The sequence below is a fragment of the Rhinatrema bivittatum genome, chromosome 3 (genome assembly GCF_901001135.1).
Source record: "Rhinatrema bivittatum chromosome 3, aRhiBiv1.1, whole genome shotgun sequence".
Lineage (NCBI taxonomy): Eukaryota > Metazoa > Chordata > Amphibia > Gymnophiona > Rhinatrematidae > Rhinatrema > Rhinatrema bivittatum.
Window position 1 is genome coordinate 4,409,879 of NC_042617.1, and position 14,905 is coordinate 4,424,783.

General features: G+C 42.5%; 1 protein-coding gene across 1 annotated transcript in view; it reads left to right on the forward strand.

The window, feature by feature from the left end:
• SLC22A7 (solute carrier family 22 member 7) overlaps window positions 1-14,905 on the forward strand; it is a 103,554-nt gene that overhangs the window by 34,589 nt on the left and 54,060 nt on the right. Inside the window, exons 5-6 of the mRNA XM_029592822.1 lie at window positions 1,990-2,113; window positions 14,386-14,495. Coding sequence (XP_029448682.1) covers window positions 1,990-2,113; window positions 14,386-14,495 — 234 coding nt within the window. The remainder of the gene's footprint in view (window positions 1-1,989; window positions 2,114-14,385; window positions 14,496-14,905) is intronic.

The window sequence follows — 14,905 nt, forward strand, 5'->3', positions numbered from 1 at the left end:
GTTTTAAATGAGCTACTTGCTAACTTCATGGAGTGCTCAATGGTCCTTCTGAGAGAGTAAATAACCAATTTACATTAACCTGTTCAAGTCCTTTCATGATTTTGTAGACTTATTTATTGATTTGGTTTTATATACTGACATTCATTGGGCAATATCACATCGGTTTACATTCTAACTCGTGAAAAACTGGTAAGACTAAGGTTGATACATTGTAACATAGATAACATTATAACTTAGGGCTAAGGTGATAAGGTATTAATAGATAGCAACATTGCAACATAAACATTATAAGCATTATAACATGATAACTAATTTTACAGGTATATAATTATATCAAGCATGGTCGATTTATTACAGGGGGTGGGGTGGGTGTTGCAGGGGGGAGGAGGGAGGGAGGGAAAGAGGAGAGGAGGGTGAGGGGAGGGCATGGGAAGGAGGAGGGGTGAGCATGGGGGAGCTATGTAGGGGGGAAGGGGGGAAGATGAGTGTGCTGGGGGAGGGGGGAAGAGAGGAGGAGATTAGATTAGGGGGGAGGAAGTGGGCTGGGCAGGGAATCATATCCCCCCCCTCAGCCGTCTCTTCTCCAAGCTGAACAGCCCTAACCTCTTCAGCCTTTCCTCATAGGGGAGCTGTTCCATTCCCCTTATCATTTTGGTCGCCCTCTCTGTACCTTCTCCATGTATGAGCTTGCAGTAATTATCTTTAACCAGCTAAATACTGAACATCTGAGAGTTTACAGATCTCCTCAACAGAACTTACTGGAAATCATTACGGTAAAGCTGGCCCTTCTTCATATCACTGGGGACTGAAGCAGACCCCAAACTAGGGAACTCTCTCATTCATGAAATTAGGACAGAGCTGTGCGTTAATACTTTTAAAAAAGGCTTTGAAAACACATTTCTTCAAGAAAGCCTTTACTGAACAATGAAGGTAGCACTATTACATAAGAACATAAGAAATTGCCATACTGGGTCAGACCAAGGGTCCATCAAGCCCAGCATCCTGTTTCCAACAGTGGCCAATCCAGGTCATAAGAACCTGGCAGGTACCCAAAAACTAAGTCTATTCCATGTAACCATTGCTAATGGCAGTGGCTATTCTCTAAGTGAACTTAATAGCAGGTAATGGACTTCTCCTCCAAGAACTTATCCAATCCTTTTTTAAACACAGCTATACTAACTGCACGAACCACATCCTCTGGCAACAAATCTACATCTATTGCAATATTTTTCTCTATGTTTAACGAGTGTCATGTCCAGGTATTTTATGCACGTCCTTTAACTGAAAAGCACCTCGAAATATAATGATGTACATGGTATATACAATTTTAATAAACTAAACTACTATCCCAGTACTGAGACTCCCCTCCACACAACTCTAGCAATGCACCATATTCCTGCCCTGCAGCACCACCACACTGCCCCAGTACTGATGCACCCCCAACCCAGCTCTACCAATGCACCATATTCCTGCCCTGCAGTACCACCACACTGCCCCAGTACTGATGCACCCCCAACACACACACACAGAGCTCTACCAATGCACCATATTCCTGCCCTGCAGCACCACCACACTGCCCCAGAACTGATGCACCCCCAACCCACACACACAGAGCTCTACCAATGCACCATATTCCTGCCCTGCAGCACCACCACACTGCCCCAGTACTGATGCACCCCCAACCCAGCTCTACCAATGCACCATATTCCTGCCCTGCAGTACCACCACACTGCCCCAGAACTGATGCACCCCCAACCCACACACACAGCCCTGCCAGTGCCCCTCACTCCTGCATTGCATCACCCCACTGCCCCAGTACATGCACTGGAAAGCTGGTTCACAGTCCCCAGTATTTCAATACCTAATTTGCTCACTAACGTTTAGCTTGCTTTGGCTCCTTGTCTCACTTCTGCTTATGAACGTCTTAATGACAGAGTATTAGGACATGGGAGAGCTGTGGCTGAGCAGCTTCTGATTTTTATCTAACAGGTGGCTTCCTGAGTCTGCCAGGTGGTTATTGGTGAAAGGAAAAGTGAAAACAGCTCACAAGTACCTGGTTCGATGTGCACGAATGAATGGCCAGCCAGACTTTTCCTCCAGGATAAGCACTGAGGTGAGAGATTACACATCCAGCTCCTTTACTCTCTCCTCCTCCATCTGTATGCACAGCCTTCTCATTCAGGTTTCATCAGCTGCTGGCAGCTGTGCACACATCCAGCTCCTTTACTCTCTCCTCCTCCATCTGTATGCACAGCCTTCTCATTCAGGTTTCATCAGCTGCTGGCGGCTGTGCACACATCCAGATCCTTTACTCTCTCCTCCTCCGTCTGTATGCACAGCCTTCTCATTCAGGTTTCATCAGCTGCTGGCAGCTGTGCACACATCCAGCTCCTTTACTCTCTCCTCCTCCATCTGTATGCACAGCCTTCTCATTCAGGTTTCATCAGCTGCTGGCGGCTGTGCACACATCCAGCTCCTTTACTCTCTCCTCCTCCATCTGTATGCACAGCGTTCTCATTCAGGTTTCATCAGCTGCTGGCGGCTGTGCACACATCCAGCTCCTTTACTCTCTCCTCCTCCATCTGTATGCACAGCGTTCTCATTCAGGTTTCATCAGCTGCTGGCGGCTGTGCACACATCCAGATCCTTTACTCTCTCCTCCTCCGTCTGTATGCACAGCCTTCTCATTCAGGTTTCATCAGCTGCTGGCGGCTGTGCACACATCCAGCTCCTTTACTCTCTCCTCCTCCATCTGTATGCACAGCGTTCTCATTCAGGTTTCATCAGCTGCTGGTGGCTGTGCACACATCCAGCTCCTTTACTCTCTCCTCCTCCATCTGTATGCACAGCGTTCTCATTCAGGTTTCATCAGCTGCTGGCGGCTGTGCACACATCCAGATCCTTTACTCTCTCCTCCTCCGTCTGTATGCACAGCCTTCTCATTCAGGTTTCATCAGCTGCTGGCGGCTGTGCACACATCCAGCTCCTTTACTCTCTCGTCCTCCGTCTGTATGCACAGCTTTCTCATTCAGGTTTCATCAGCTGCTGGTGGCTGTGCACACATCCAGCTCCTTTACTATTTCGTCCTCCGTCTGTATGCACAGCGTTCTCATTCAGGTTCCATCAGCTGCTGGCGGCTGTGCACACATCCAGCTCCTTTACTCTTTCGTCCTCCGTCTGTATGCACAGCCTTCTCATTCAGGTTTCATCAGCTGCTGGCGGCTGTGCACACATCCAGCTCCGTTACTCTCTCATCCTCCGTCTGTATGCACAGCCTTCTCATTCAGGTTTCATCAGCTGCTGGTGGCTGTGCACACATCCAGCTCCTTTACTCTCTCCTCCTCCGTCTGTATGCACAGCCTTCTCATTCAGGTTTCATCAGCTGCTGGCGGCTGTGCACACATCCAGCTCCGTTACTCTCTCCTCCTCTGTCTGTATGCACAGCCTTCTCATTCAGGTTTCATCAGCTGCTGGCGGCTGTGCACACATCCAGCTCCTTTACTCTCTCCTCCTCCATCTGTATGCACAGCCTTCTCATTTAGGTTTCATCAGCTGCTGGCAGCTGTGCACACATCCAGCTCCTCGCCTAGTCTGTGATGCCGTTGCATCAGTCATAGTCCCAAGTCTTCTCTGTTCCAAGGACTCTATCTGCCCTCGTCCTTGTTCCGGCCTGCCGCCCATTGCCGTACCCAGCGGCAGGTCTGAAAGGGCTTGGAACGGTCGGAGGACTGTTCATCAATCAACATTGTGTTGTTGGTTGTCCGGGGTGTGCCGGTCTGGTTGAGGGTCAGCTCTTGTACCTGAGTCCTTGCGTCTGCCATGTCTTGCCATGTACCCATGCTCACACCAGCTCACCTCCCACGGTTTGGCTTGGGGCTCCTCCCTAGGTCATGCCGTGGCCCAAGGGCTCACAATCCTGTTTAGAGATGACAGCGCCTTCGTGCCTCGGAGCGTGACGGCCGATGGAGGTCGCGCTCGTAACAGTATAGAGATTTTATCCCTAAAGCCTAGAAGTAGTATAGAGATTTTATCCCTAAAGTAGCTAGGTCTTAAGCCTAGAAGTAGTATAGAGATTTTATCCCTAAAGAAGCTAGGTCTTAAGCCTAGAAGTAGTATAGAGATTTTATCCCTAAAGTAGCTAGGTCTTAAGCCTAGAAGTAGTATAGGGATTTTATCCCTAAAGTAGCTAGGTCTTAAGCCTAGAAGTAGTATAGAGATTTTATCCCTAAAGTAGCTAGGTATTAAGCCTAGAAGTAGTATAGAGATTTTATCCCTAAAGTAGCTAGGTCTTAAGCCTAGAAGTGGTATAGAGATTTTATCCCTAAAGAAGCTAGGTCTTAAGTCTAGAAGTAGTATAGAGATTTTATCCCTAAAGTAGCTAGGTCTTAAGCCTAGAAGTAGTATAGAGATTTTATCCCTAAAGTAGCTAGGTCTTAAGTCTAGAAGTAGTATAGAGATTTTATCCCTAAAGTGGCTAGGTCTTAAGCCTAGAAGAAGTATAGAGATTTTATCCCTAAAGTAGCTAGGTCTTAAGCCTAGAAGTAGTATAGAGATTTTATCCCTAAAGTAGCTAGGTCTTAAGCCTAGAAGTAGTATAGAGATTTTATCCCTAAAGTAGCTAGGTCTTAAGCCTAGAAGTAGTATAGAGATTTTATCCCTAAAGTAGCTAGGTCTTAAGCCTAGAAGTAGTATAGGGATTTTATCCCTAAAGTAGCTAGGTCTTAAGCCTAGTACAGAGATTTGATCCCTAAAGTAGCTAGGTCTTAAGCCTAAAAATAGTATAGAGATTTTATCCCTAAAGAAGCTAGGTCTTAAGCCTAGTATAGAGATTTTATCCCTAAAGTAGCTAGATCTTAAGCCTAGACGTAGTGCAGAGATTTTATCCCTAAAGTAGCTAGGTCTTAAGCCTAGTATAGAGATTTTATCCCTAAAGTAGCTAGGTCTTAAACCTAGAAGTAGTATAGGGATTTTATCCCTAAAGTAGCTAGGTCTTAAGCCTAGTATATAGATTTTATCCCTAAAGTAGCTAGGTCTTAAGCCTAGAAGTAGTTTAGAGATTTTATCTCTAAAGTAGCTAGGTCTTCAGCCTAGAAGTAGTATAGAGATTTTATCCCTAAAGTAGCTAGGTCTTAAGCCTAGTATAGAGATTTTATCCCTAAAGTGGCTAGGTCTTAAGCCTAGAAGTAGTATAGAGATTTTATCCCTAAAGAACCTAGGTCTTAAGCCTAGTATAGAGATTTTATCCCTAAAGTGGCTAGGTCTTAAGCCTAGTATAGAGATTTTATCCCTAAAGTAGCTAGATCTTAAGCCTAGAAGTAGTATAGAGATTTTATCCCTAAAGTAGCTAGGTCTTAAGCCTAGAAGTAGTATAGAGATTTTATCCCTAAAGAAGCTAGGTCTTAAGCCTAGTATAGAGATTTTATCCCTAAAGTGGCTAGGTCTTAAGCCTAGTATAGCGATTTTATCCCTAAAGTAGCTAGGTCTTAAGCCTAGAAGCAGTATAGAGATTTTATCCCTAAAGTAGCTAGGTCTTAAGCCTAGAAGTAGTATAGAGATTTTATCCCTAAAGTAGCTAGGTCTTAAACCTAGAAGTAGTATAGGGATTTTATCCCTAAAGTAGCTAGGTCTTAAGCCTAGAAGTAGTATAGAGATTTTATCCCTAAAGTAGCTAGGTCTTAAGCCTAGAAGTAGTATAGAGATTTTATCCCTAAAGTAGCTAGGTCTTAAGCCTAGTATAGAGATTTTATCCCTAAAGTGGCTAGGTCTTAAGCCTAGAAGTAGTATAGAGATTTTATCCCTAAAGTACCTATGTCTTAAGCCTAGTATAGAGATTTTATCCCTAAAGTGGCTAGGTCTTAAGCCTAGAAGTAGTATAGAGATTTTATCCCTAAAAGAAGCTAGGTCTTAAGCCTAGAAGTAGTATAGAGATTTTATCCCTAAAGTAGCTAGGTCTTAAGCCTAGTATAGAGATTTTATCCCTAAAGTGGCTAGGTCTTAAACCTAGAAGTAGTATAGAGATTTTATCCCTAAATAAGCTAGGTCTTAAGCCTAGTATAGAGATTTTATCCCTAAAGTGGCTAGGTCTTAAGCCTAGTATAGAGATTTTATCCCTAAAGTAGCTAGGTCTTAAGCCTAGAAGCAGTATAGAGATTTTATCCCTAAAGTAGCTAGGTCTTAAGCCTAGAAGCAGTATAGAGATTTTATCCCTAAAGTAGCTAGGTCTTAAGCCTAGAAGCAGTATAGAGATTTTATCCCTAAAGTAGCTAGGTCTTAAGCCTAGAAGCAGTATAGAGATTTTATCCCTAAAGTAGCTAGGTCTTAAGCCTAGAAGCAGTATAGAGATTTTATCCCTAAAGAAGCTAGGTCTTAAGCCTAGAAGCAGTATAGAGATTTTATCCCTAAAGTAGCTAGGTCTTAAGCCTAGAAGTAGTATAGAGATTTTATCCCTAAAGTAGCTAGGTCTTAAGCCTAGAAGTAGTATAGAGATTTTATCCCTAAAGTAGCTAGGTCTTAAGCCTAGAAGTAGTATAGAGATTTTATCCCTAAAGTAGCTAGGTCTTAAGGCTAGAAGTAGTATAGAGATTTTATTCCTAAAGTAGCTAGGTCTTAAACCTAGAAGTAGTATAGAGATTTTATCTCTAAAGTAGCTAGGTCTTAAGCCTAGAAGTAGTATAGAGATTTTATCCCTAAAGTAGCTAGGTCTTAAGCCTAGAAGTAGTATAGAGATTTTATCCCTAAAGTAGCTAGGTCTTAAGCCTAGTATAGAGATTTTATCCCTAAAGTAGCTAGGTCTTAAGCCTAAAAATAGTATAGAGATTTTATCCCTAAAGAAGCTAGGTCTTCAGCCTAGTATAGAGATTTTATCCCTAAAGTAGCTAGATCTTAAGCCTAGACGTAGTGCAGAGATTTTATCCCTAAAGTAGCTAGGTCTTAAGCCTAGTATAGAGATTTTATCCCTAAAGTAGCTAGGTCTTAAACCTAGAAGTAGTATAGGGATTTTATCCCTAAAGTAGCTAGGTCTTAAGCCTAGTATATAGATTTTATCCCTAAAGTAGCTAGGTCTTAAGCCTAGACATAGTGCAGAGATTTTATCCCTAAAGTAGCTAGGTCTTAAGCCTAGTATAGAGATTTTATCCCTAAAGTAGCTAGGTCTTCAGCCTAGAAGTAGTATAGAGATTTTACCCCTAAAGTAGCTAGGTCTTAAGCCTAGAAGTAGTATAGAGATTTTATCCCTAAAGTAGCTAGGTCTTAAGCCTAGTATAGAGATTTTATCCCTAAAGTGGCTAGGTCTTAAGCCTAGAAGTAGTATAGAGATTTTATCCCTAAAGAAGCTAGGTCTTAAGCCTAGTATAGAGATTTTATCCCTAAAGTGGCTAGGTCTTAAGCCTAGTATAGAGATTTTATCCCTAAAGTGGCTAGGTCTTAAGCCTAGAAGTAGTATAGAGATTTTATCCCTAAAGAAGCTAGGTCTTAAGCCTAGTATAGAGATTTTATCCCTAAAGTGGCTAGGTCTTAAGCCTAGAAGCAGTATAGAGATTTTATCCCTAAAGTAGCTAGGTCTTAAGCCTAGAAGTAGTATAGAGATTTTATCCCTAAAGTAGCTAGGTCTTAAGCCTAGAAGTAGTATAGAGATTTTATCCCTAAAGTAGCTAGGTCTTAAGCCTAGAAGTAGTATAGAGATTTTATCCCTAAAGTAGCTAGGTCTTAAGGCTAGAAGTAGTATAGAGATTTTATCCCTAAAGTAGCTAGGTCTTAAGCCTAGAAGTAGTATAGAGATTTTATCCCTAAAGTAGCTAGGTCTTAAGCCTAAAAATAGTATAGAGATTTTATCCCTAAAGAAGCTAGGTCTTAATCCTAAAAGTAGTATAGAGATTTTATCCCTAAAGAAGCTAGGTCTTAAGCCTGGAAGTAGTATAGAAATTTTATCCCTAAAGTAGCTAGGTCTTAAGCCTAGTACAGAGATTTGATCCCTAAAGTAGCTAGGTCTTAAGCCTAAAAATAGTATAGAGATTTTATCCCTAAAGAAGCTAGGTCTTAAGCCTAGTATAGAGATTTTATCCCTAAAGTAGCTAGGTCTTAAGCCTAGTATAGAGATTTTATCCCTAAAGTAGCTAGATCTTAAGCCTAGACGTAGTGCAGAGATTTTATCCCTAAAGTAGCTAGGTCTTAAGCCTAGTATAGAGATTTTACCCCTAAAGTAGCTAGGTCTTAAGCCTAGAAGTAGTATAGGTATTTTATCCCTAAAGTAGCTAGGTCTTAAGCCTAGAAGTAGTTTAGAGATTTTATCTCTAAAGTAGCTAGGTCTTAAGCCTAGAAGTAGTATAGAGATTTTATCCCTAAAGTAGCTAGGTCTTAAGCCTAGATGTAGTATAGAGATTTTATCCCTAAAGTAGCTAGGTCTTAAGCCTAGTATAGAGATTTTATCCCTAAAGTGGCTAGGTCTTAAGCCTAGAAGTAGTATAGAGATTTTATCCCTAAAGTACCTAGGTCTTAAGCCTAGTATAGATATTTTATCCCTAAAGTGGCTAGGTCTTAAGCCTAGAAGTAGTATAAAGATTTTATCCCTAAAGAAGCTAGGTCTTAAGCCTAGAAGTAGTATAGAGATTTTATCCCTAAAGTAGCTAGGTCGTAAGCCTAGTATAGAGATTTTATCCCTAAAGTGGCTAGGTCTTAAGCCTAGAAGTAGTATAGAGATTTTATCCCTAAAGAAGCTAGGTCTTAAGCCTAGTATAGAGATTTTATCCCTAAAGTGGCTAGGTCTTAAGCCTAGTATAGAGATTTTATCCCTAAAGTAGCTAGGTCTTAAGCCTAGAGGCAGTATAGAGATTTTATCCCTAAAGTAGCTAGGTCTTAAGCCTAGAAGTAGTATAGAGATTTTATCCCTAAAGTAGCTAGGTCTTAAGCCTAGAAGTAGTATAGAGATTTTATCCCTAAAGTAGCTAGGTCTTACGCCTAGAAGTAGTATAGAGATTTTATCCCTAAAGTAGCTAGGTCTTACGCCTAGAAGTAGTATAGAGATTTTATCCCTAAAGTAGCTATGTCTTAAGCCTAGAAGTAGTATAGAGATTTTATCCCTAAAGAAGCTAGGTTTTAAGCCTAGAAGTAGTATAGAGATTTTATCCCTAAAGTAGCTAGGTCTTAAGCCTAGAAGTAGTATAGAGATTTTATCCCTAAAGTAGCTAGGTCTTAAGCCTAGAAGCAGTATAGAGATTTTATCCCTAAAGTAGCTAGGTCTTAAGCCTAGAAGTGGTATAGAGATTTTATCCCTAAAGTAGCTAGGTCTTAAGCCTAGAATTAGAATAGAGATTTAATCCCTTCATGGATAGCAACTAGAACACTGGAAGGAAAATGGCAAAAAGTCACACACTCACTGCAAGTCTCCCTCTTTCATATTCTTAGATGCCACCCTATTATATCAGCTAGACTTAAAGGCAAACGCATTCCATGCATATTACACCATTGACACAATGCAGCCCAGTGGAGGTCTGAGTTATTTACCTACCTGGTCTCAAAGACCACATTTTTGTATACCCTCTTGCTCGCGCTGACCCCTGATTTTATAACTTGTGCGCGTCTGCGCGCGCACAAGTTATAAAATCGAGCGTACATGTGTGTGTGCCGGGTAGCGCGCACACATATATGCCTACGTGCTGCTTTGAAAATCTACCCCATTTTATATATATATCACACACATATAAATACAAAAGCAGAAACTGTACAAAATCACAAATAATTGAGATTATTTATCTTTATTAATTTATGAAAGATTTAAATATAAAGAATCACAGAAGAAAAAATATTAGCAGAAAAATATTAACTATTGCCGCGTAAAAAGTATGCTTCAATGTCTATGCTTGAAGTGGTAATTCATATATGGTCTGATTTTAAAAATGTTACGCGTGCCGGGCCTATTTTAAAAAGGCCCGGTGACGCGTGTAGGTCCTGGGGTTTTAGAAAAGGGGAGGTCTGGGGGCGGTCTGGGCGGTCTGCCATTGCCGCTGTGTCGGAGGATTGTGTGCAGCAGCCTGCCGATAGGCGCAAAACGTAAGACAAAGGAAGTGAATAAGTTTCTTAGCCAGGATATCATTAAAAAACGGCTATGAGATAGTTAAAATATTTTTATTATTTGATTGTCTATATAAATGAAAGTGGAAAGAAAAAATATATTTAGATGTAAAATTAGCTGAGCGATTGAATGAAATGACTAAAGAAAAACATTTTGTATTAATGAATGTTGATGAAAAGAATAAAAGACTGAATTTATATAAAGCAATCTATGAAATAATACAAGCTGTTAATAAAATAATCCCCGTTGTTGGCAATAAATGTGTTTTAAATTAAATTTTGTAAATGTGGAATATTAGATAATTTATATAAAATATTTATGATTTAGAAATAACATTTTTTACATCCTGATTATAATATTAGAAAACTTTAGCTGTAAACTAAAAGATTGTTTTTAAATAAATATTAATATGTATATGCTACTGTAAGCAAATGCAAAGTCTCAGTATTTTAAAAATGTTTTATATTAAATAAATCTTTTAAAACATTGCTTGTAAAATTATTTTTGTTACAATTATTATTGTGAAAATTCTGCACTCATTCATTTCTTTCATGTACGCTGCCCCACAGTTCTGGCAGGCTGTCTCAAGCATTGACGTTGAAGCACTTTCTTTACGTGGCGATAGTTAATATTTTTCTTCCAATATTTTTCCTTCTGTGATTCTTTATATTTAAATTTTGCATAAATTCAAAAAGGTAATCTCAATTTTCATGATTTTGTACAGTATTCTTGCTTTTGTATATATAATATGTATATTTATTAGGAACACTATTCATTCGTATTACTGCCTTAAATATATTTTCTTACTGTATTTATATCTATATCTATCTATATATAATAAGACAATAGACAGAGTACCTAATCAAATAAAGTGCCTCTCTGTATTAATATCACAAACAATTTCCACATGAAGCACTAATAAAACTGCTGAAATGTTAAAAACCTTAGATAGTAACTTTGAAACAGGTGCACATGGATCTGTGTTTGCCGGTTCACGCCCAGAGATGCATGCATTTTATAATATACACTCGTATATGTGCGCATATTATAAAATAGGCAGGATGTGTGTACATTTGTGAACAGTTTTAAGTGGACCCAGACGTGTGCCCAAATACCGCTTCTATCACGTGTGTGGGGGAATTTTATAAGGGACGCCTGCTGATGCCATAGCTAGTTTTCCCAGTTCATTACCAGTTCATCCAGTTTAAGGACAGGACTTACGTAGCCCCCTAATTTATTAGCCTCGACTCTTAAAACCCCGCTGAGTAGCGTAAATGTGTTTGATTTTTTACTTACACGCCATCCATAGCAGCAGAAACGTTACACGCCAGGGGACCCCGGTGTGCACCTGCGCGCGTAAGTATTTACATGCAAAAATCTTTTGGCCTTCCCCTACCACGCCCAGACCCCCCACTTTCACAGGGGGTCCATGGACAGCATATAAAATCCGCTAGGCACGCGCCGGCTCAAACAGCGTACGATTCTCCTGACTGTGGTGCACGCCGGGCTTTACAAATTCACCTAATAAATAAATACATTTATTACAATGTACACACATCTAAATAATACACAGCAAAGTTACAAAAATAAAATCAAAATGTATTCATACAACTTTAGAAATAAACAATGTTTTCAAAAGCAGCGGGATATCAGGATCTAGAAAAAAGTCCTCACATAGGTGAATTGCTATAAAGCTCCGAAATATGTTAAGATTATTACGGGTGAATTTTAAATGGGCCACGCGTGTAAAAAAACGGGGGTAACCCCCATTACTCACCGAAGGGTCAGGCCCAGAGAAAGGGGCAGTCCGGGGCGGGAGGGGGCCATTTGCCGCTGTGCCGAGGCAGCGCCCCCCAGCAGCCTGCCGGCGCATGCAAGTTACTACTGCCCTGGGAGAGGAGCCGAAGGTAAAATAACAAATCAGGGGTTATACAGGATAGGGATGGGGCAGGGAGGAGAGGGGAAGGGGAAGGGAGGTTAGGCAGCTGGGTTGGAAAGTTCCCTCCCAGTTTGCTCCTTAATAGGAGCAGACTGGGAGGGAACTGGGAGAGGCCCGATCTCGTCGCCATGCGTACTTTTTAAAAATTAGGCTCCCCTGCACGCGCCGCCAGCACATGCTATAAAATTGGCGCATCTCCAAGAAGCCTAACGTACATTTCACTACATTGTGTAGACAAAAGTATTTATGGTCAAAAATAGATCTGCTTCCTTAGCTCTATCACTCCTCTTCATATTTCCCCTTCACACATAACAACACAGCCTTCCTCCTTCAAGCTTACACTGAACAGGATCGAAAACACTTCCAGGCACAGATGCTTGAGACTTTGTTTTACTTCTTCTGTAATGATACATTTTATATTACAGCTTTTAAGTGGGAAAAAACCCAAAGGATCAAGTCATGATATGAAGCTGGAGAATACACTCAAAAATAAATGGAAATATTTCCTCACCAAAAGAGTGGTGGACACATGGTTAAGCCTCCCAGTAGAGTTGGTGGACACATGGTTCAGCCTCCCAAGTAGAGGTAGTAGATGCATGGTACAGCCTCCCAATGGAGGTGGTGGATGCATGATACAGCCTCCCAGTAGAGGTGGTGGATGCATGGTACAGCCTCCCAATGGAGGTGGTGGATTCATGGTACAGCCTCCCAGTAGAGTTGGTGGACACATGGTTCAGCCTCCCAAGTAGAGGTGGTAGACGCATGGTACAGCCTCCCAGTACAAGTGGTAGATGCAAGGTACATCCTTCCAGTGCAGGTGGTGGACACATGGTACAGCCTTCCAGTGCGGGTGGTGGATGCATGGTACAGCCCCCCATTGGAGGTGGACACATGATACAACCTCCCAGTGGAGATGGTGGATGCATGATATAGCCTCCCAGTACCGGTGGTAGACACATGGTACAGCCTCCCAGTGGAGGAGGTGGATGCATGGTACAGCCTCCCAGTGGAGATGGTGGACGCATAGTACAGCCTCCCAGTGGAGATGGTGGACGCATGGTACAACCTCCCAGTGGAGGTGGTGGATGCATGGTTCACCCTTCTAGTGGAGGTGGGGCATAGAAGACTAGTGACAGAATTGAAAGTAAATGGGATAAGAACAGAGGAGCAGCAGAATGTGCAGTCCTGAAGCCGGAGGGGGATATGGGCAGAGACTGGAAGGGCTTTGCTGTCCCATTCTATTTTTCTGTGAACCTGATTATGTGATCACTAATTCTGAGTTATGCCCTCACCTCCATATTAAACCAATATTCCTCTTGTCTCATTCCAGTGAGATTTATCCCAGCATACTTTCAAAATGTTTCTTAATGCACTTGGAGAAATCTCACCCCTAAAGGCGTCACAGTCAGTGGCTCACAGGATGGGCCCCGCAAGCTACCTCACTCACCCCCGATGCAGCACCAGGTCCTCCATGGCCGGGACGCTACCTCTTGTTACTGGAACCATTTTGCGCAGCTCACATATCGACTATGTGGCCGGATGCTGCCATCTTCCAGTTCCTCTGCGCCCTTCCCTTAGGCCCGCCCACGATACGCACCTATGTTTAAAGGACCTATAGTGGGAAAGGCACTGTGGAGCTTGGTGATGATGTCAACAGGACTTCCCTTCTAAAGAACGGCCCGCGCTCCCTGTTATTACCTCAGCAACAGGTCTCCTATCTAGTAGTAGTGCGTGTTGCCTCAGCGTTACAGTGTTCCTGATTTCTTGTCTTTCCAGCCTTGCCTCGTCCAGCCTTGTCCAGTGTCTTCTGTGTATCTTGGTCCACCCTTGGCCTGACTCTTTGGATCTTGACTTCTTGCTTGGTCCTGACCATGATTTCTTGGCATCAGATCTGACCTCTTGCCTGGACTTTGCCATCCTTGTTAGCCGCCTCCCCCGACCTTGGCCTGTCTCCAGCTCCATTAGTCTGCAGCCTGCCCTGACCCTGGTGGGCCTCTGGACTCTGATTCTATTCACCGCCACAGGGACCCGCCTAAGACCTGCCAGACGCCAGGACCCAAGGGGGTGAAACTGCACGGGTGGTGGCTCCAGACTGTCCCATTACAGGGCGTGTTTTCCAGCTGCTGGCGTAGGCCTCGTAGGTTTGCCTACGAGGTTGCGATAACTACACTGGAGCAGAAAGGGCTCTGACCCTGCTACCCATCACAAGACACTCCTGTGCTCTTTACAAATCTTCAGTTCCCCAGAATAACATTTCTCTTATGATAAACCCTATATAAATTAACTCTTTGGGGGAGAAAGGGATCTGCTTTTTTTGTTCACCTGGCTGTATAGAGATGGGCATACTGCTGATGGTATCTTTCCCTTCCTTCCTTCCCAGACCCTCAGTAAGATTGCAAAGGCTGAGGACACTGATGCCAGCTATTCTTTCATAGACTTGTTCCGGACGCCAGTGCTGAGGAAGACGTCTCTCTGTGCTGCTGTAGTGTGGTAAGGAAACGTCCCTCTCCCAGTCCAAACGCTGGAGGGATTTAGCTATCTCCTGGCTCCTTCTCAGTACAGTAACAATGGAGCCCACGTAATAAGTCACGCTGAGCTTATTGCAGGATTTTAATCATGTTTTAGTACGGGTTTTTCAGCATTATCGCTGCCCAGGTATGTAAAATGGGCTTTAGTACAAGAAAAAACCTGACAGTAGGCTTAGCATGTCTGATGCAAATTGCAGGTTGATAACCTTATGAGCTATTCCCCTGCAATGCAAGAAAGTGCACTAGTGGGGAGGCTGCCTAGTGCTACTACTGCAGAAAATGTAACGCCCGCTCAGAGGCTGTTGGGAGTGCAGGCAGTCAAGTATACAAGCAACATATACAGAACAAAGTGCATATAACCATTGTTAAACA